Raw genomic sequence first — 5000 nt, 5'->3', positions numbered from 1 at the left:
CTTTGTGTTCATGTCGTATTTGTTATTTGTGTGTCCACGCTCATACTTCTGTCTACCCCTTTGAGTGTAATTCACTCTGAAGTCTGTCAACAGAGCTAAGCATCCTCACACAGTGAAGATGTTCCTAACCTTATCCGGCAGTGGATGGGGGATGTGGTTTTAGGTATGGAGGTGTGTCAGGGGAAGGGCTTTTCCCATGTGCACACGTCTCAAGTGTCTCAATAATGCGTTTGCGGAGGCAATTACAAGCCTACAACTCTGAAGTGGTGTGTTCGAGAGCTTTTCATGCCTGCTAGGAAGGTATAGCCATCCATATCCATCTCGTGTGACCCTGGAGACTACTTGAGTCATGAGTGCAATTTTGTGGTTATATGAGAAGACTAAAGGCTATTGCAGAAGCCTATGTTTAGCAGAACCTTCATCTACCCCTTTCCGGTATGTTTGTGGCAGAAAGAATTCCTGTAAGTCTTACATGACCCAGTGTTTACAGGGATTTGTTTGTGTGTCTGTCTGTGTGTGTGTGTCTGTGTGTGTGTGTGTGTGTCTGTGTGTGTCTGTGTGTGTTTCTGTGTGTGTGCGCATGCTGGTCCATCTGCAAGCCGATTACCCCCCTCTCTCTGTTGGAATAACATTTTAACTGAGTCCTGTGTACTTATCTCTTTTCTTTTATTTATTTATTTATTTTCCTCCCCTCTCATGTTTATATCTTAATTTGTGTGTGTTTTCCAGCGTTCTGGGAATTGGGATTTTTGTTTGGTGACACTGCACCTGGTAATCCTGTGCCCCTTACAGAGGAAGACATGCATATCCCAGCTTTGGAGGGATGCAATGAAATGATCCCAGTGTAGCCTTGTGTGTCTGTCTCTGTCTCTGTCTCTGTCTCTGTCTCTGTCTCTGTCTCTGTCTCTGTCTGTGTGTGTCTTTGTTTGTCTGTGTGTATTGTCCTCATTGGCCATCAAGCTGGATGGATTAAAGCTAGGGTAGGTGATTTTGGAGAAACCAGCAAGAGTTGGATAGATTTTGAAAGTATTTATCTGAAAAACTAAATCTGAGTTGGCTGGGTGCTTTTATTGAACTTCCAAGTTTGGCTTCTGAACCCTTTCGTCCTTATCTCCTTTACTGGCCACAGACGTCTGTGGTTTACCCTTGTGTTATCTCGGGCTCAGTGTAAATCTTTCTTCATTGGTCTTCTTCTGTTTACTTGTCTTTGTTGTGTAAGCTGTTGTTGGCAAAGGACAAATAGACAGTTTGTGGATGTTTATCCGCCATTGCGTTTGCTGACGCCACTCACTGAAGATACTGAGCTGGACTGAGCGCCCGCAGCGTTTGCACAACCAGTTATGGACACGCAAATGGCATCAGGCCTGACAAAGTCAAAGTCCTTTTTACACGGGATACCTACTGCAGCTTTAAACAGGTTGTGTAAGAGAAGATACATGGTTGAAAAGGAAAAAAAAATACAAATTACATATGTATGTATGTCATTTTGTATTTTTCTCCCTTTTCAACCATGTCTCTTCCCTTTCCTCTCTCTCCTCCCTCTTAGTCATTCCCTTCTCTCCGGCTCCTTCTTTCCTCTCCTCTCCTCTGGTGTTCAAGTTGACTGCGTGCTTCAGGTTTCTCGCTGGGAGGCCTCTGGCTACTCAGCTGGATCCATGACATGCAATACTGGAGGTCCTCAGGGACTAGCCTCCTGTCTGTCATCGGAGACAGGAAGTGTGTTTGTGTGTGTGTGTGTTTGTGTGTGTGTGTCTGTGTCTGTGTGTGTGTGTGTGTGTGCGCATGTTTTTGTGTGTCTTAGGGAGACTTTCTTCTAAGGAATGAGGAATACTGTATGCCAGAACTTCCTGTCAGAAAGATAATGTCTGGAATGGAATCCGATCCCATCAGGCTGTGCCTATTGCTTAGGCACACACGCGCGCCCACATCCTCAAGCAGCCATGTCAGTGGGCCAGGCTGCCTGCGTTCCTGTGGAGCAACAGATTGGATGACTAATCACCTGCTGATAATTGCGCTGCTGGTGAAAGAGGAGCTGCTGTAAATGTCAGTCAGATGAACGGAGAGAGAGGGGGAGAGGGAGGGGGGGGGGGGACAGTAGGGAGCAGGAAAGAGAGGGAGCAAGAGAGAGATAGAGTAAGAGGGAGAGAGAAGGAGTGAAGGAGAGAGGGAGCGAAAGGGAGCAAGAGGGAGCAAAAGAGAGAGGGAATAAGAGGGAGAGAGAAGGAGAGAGGGAGCGAGAGGGAGGGGGAGCAAGAGGGAGCAAGAGAGAGAGGGAGTAAGAGGGAGAGAGAAGGAGAGAGGGAGCGATAGAAGAGAGGAAGCAAAAGAGCGTGAGAGAGAGGAGATGCAAAGTGCAGGGGGGAGTTGCTGAGGGCACAGGGTGGATAGATGGCAGAAGTTGGGAGAGAAGCCAAAGACTGTAAAGGTCTGAGATTTGCAAATCAGACTAATTCTTTGAGATGTCCTTCAGTACCCTACCAACAAGATGCTTTTTTTTTTACAATGCCAGTTATGTACTACATGAAATGGGACAATTCTATTCTGGAACTGTGTGTATTCAGAACCTATTCTTAGGTAAACTAAGTATAGTATAACTTAGTACTTAGCTATTTGTGGTTTCTGAGACTCTCCGTACTGTTTTAGGAAGGGTACAGAAGCGGGTTCAGTTTGTCTGTGTGTGAGCAGCAGAGAGGAAGATTGATTGAGTGTGTGAGAACAGGGTGTATGTTTGATCCAAAAAGAGGAAGAGTGATTGTGTGTGCTCTCTTGCCTCATAAATGAATGACAGACAACAGATGGCCTGCAGAATGACACACATTAGAGAAGTGCACATTATTGATTGTACTCATCAAGATTAGTGTGTGTGTGTGTGTGTGTGTGTGTGTGTGTGTGTGTGTGTGCGTGTGCGTGTGCGTGTGCGTTATCTCTGAAGGCACTAATGACAACGGATGTTTATTCAACATGCACAGCATTTCAGTCTTCATATCCGCCCTCCTGGCTCTAGTGGAGTAGATGGACATCCTGGGCCTCAGTGGCCTCATTCACACAAGAAGCTTCAAACTAAATCACCAGCAGAGCTACACGGGCTGAATCCTCTGAGTTCACAATGGGTGTCAATGGAGAATGGAGCTAATGTGAGGCCCATGCTCCCTCAGACTGTGTGTGAAGCTGTGCTTCTGTGTGTCTGTCCATAGAGGTGGCCATGGTCCCTCAGGCTGTGTGTGAAGCTGTGTGTCTGTCCATAGAGGTGGCCATGATCCCTTTAGGCTGTGTGTGAAGCTGTGCTTCTGTGTGTCTGTCCAAAGAGGTGGCCACGGGGACCCTGCTGGACCTGGGGGAGGGAGCCAAAGAGGCCATGGCGCACTCCGGCCCAGAAGGAGCACGCACTCGCAACTCACACACCTCGGAGAACAACAACACAGTATGGGTAAGAAAACACACACACACACACACACACACACACACACACACTTCAGCAGTCCGGTATAGATATTACAGTTCAAGTGTAGAGGAAACTTAGTCTAGGCTTTCTAAAATTGCTGATGTTGAGCAGTACTTTGCCAACTGTTTGGCCTTTGTTTTATGTAGCCGCCCAATGCAAAGTCTGCGTCCCACCAGCCTGTGAACGTGACCTTAGCTGCCCAAAAACTAGCACAATCAACTGACATTTCTGGTCTCAATGGCAGTAATCTGTGATTTTCTTTTTTTGCACAGTATGATTCTTCCAAAAAACGATCGAAGGCACATGAAATTTTAAACATTTGTCTGGTCTGGTGTGTTTGAAATTCAAGAGAAGGTGTCTGCAGAAGAATTAAACTATTCAGAACAGACAGTAGTATGCTTCTGTATCTGCTCATCCTCTGTACATGGGATCTTTGCAGCTATCAGGTCTACAAGTCTGTCATGTCTGGCAATATACAGCCCTTTAAGAGAGCTACAACACACACACACACACACACACACACACACACACTTTGTGTTTAAATGTGGGTGTGTGAGCCAAAGGTCTGTCAGGACAGGCACTAGATTTGCATAAATTGCCAGATATGCCTCAGTGAGAGCTGCCGCAGGCTGCTCTCACTGTATGGAATGAAACGCCATGGAGGGTGCATACAATCTGATTAGAGTTACATTCAAGTCCTCATGCCCTTACCCCTCACTCTATACGCACACACACACACACACACACACACACCACACTCATTCTATACTAGGCAACCTCAGGACTGTGGTGTGCATGTGGCTTATGTACCATACATGCATGATAATTAAACAATTTGGCTGCAGTCCGCTTGCTGAATGGATCAGTTGCGGACCATGTCTATGTAGTTCTCATTTTGATATGTGATGTTCATCAGGGTTAAGGTTAGGTATATTTGATTGTCCTGAAGGGAAACTCCACCACACAACATAAAACACGTGTGTGTGAACGTCTCAGTACGCATACATGCCAGCACACATTTATGAACGTCACATTGCACATACATACCAGTACACAGATACATACCAGTACACAGTCACATTGCACATACATACCAGTACACAGATTATATATTAGTCACAGTGCAGTGAGTGCACATACATGACAGTACACAGATTATATATTAAAGCTCATTCAAAACATGGGCTCAGCTTCACATGCAGAGTTTGGGCCAGTAGTTCTTCAGAAATAGAAAATAAAAATGCACAGCAGTATCAAATAATAAAACCAATCAATTTAAAACAAATCAGTTCTTGCCTTTTGTGCCAGTTACCCTTCACCTGAAATTGAACAGAAGACTAAATTCAGTTTAGAGTTATCCTCTGAGGAGTGACTGAGGAGAAAGGCAGTTTGTTCGACCAATAGCATTGGCCATGTAACATCATCATAGACCCATAGCATTGGCCATGCATCATCATTATTTAACCATTGATGGAACTCACCAGAGCTGACCTTCAGCTTAACATTCAGTTGGCATGAAGTCCATGAGTCTGTTTTCACTAAAAACACATCCCTGACC

At 45.4% G+C, this 5000-nt stretch overlaps 1 protein-coding gene across 1 annotated transcript in view; it reads left to right on the top strand.

The window, feature by feature from the left end:
- Nucleotides 1-5000, top strand: part of ldlrap1b (low density lipoprotein receptor adaptor protein 1b) — a 39039-nt gene that overhangs the window by 26949 nt on the left and 7090 nt on the right. The window contains 1 exon segment of the mRNA XM_080849997.1: nucleotides 3306-3427. Within this exon segment, the coding sequence (XP_080706123.1) occupies nucleotides 3306-3427 (122 nt within the window).

The sequence above is a fragment of the Sprattus sprattus genome (assembly GCF_963457725.1).
Source record: "Sprattus sprattus genome assembly, chromosome: 13".
In the NCBI taxonomy this organism is placed as follows: Eukaryota; Metazoa; Chordata; class Actinopteri; order Clupeiformes; family Clupeidae; genus Sprattus; species Sprattus sprattus.
Note: the sequence above shows the minus strand (reverse complement) of the source record. Positions and strands in the feature narration are given on the sequence as shown.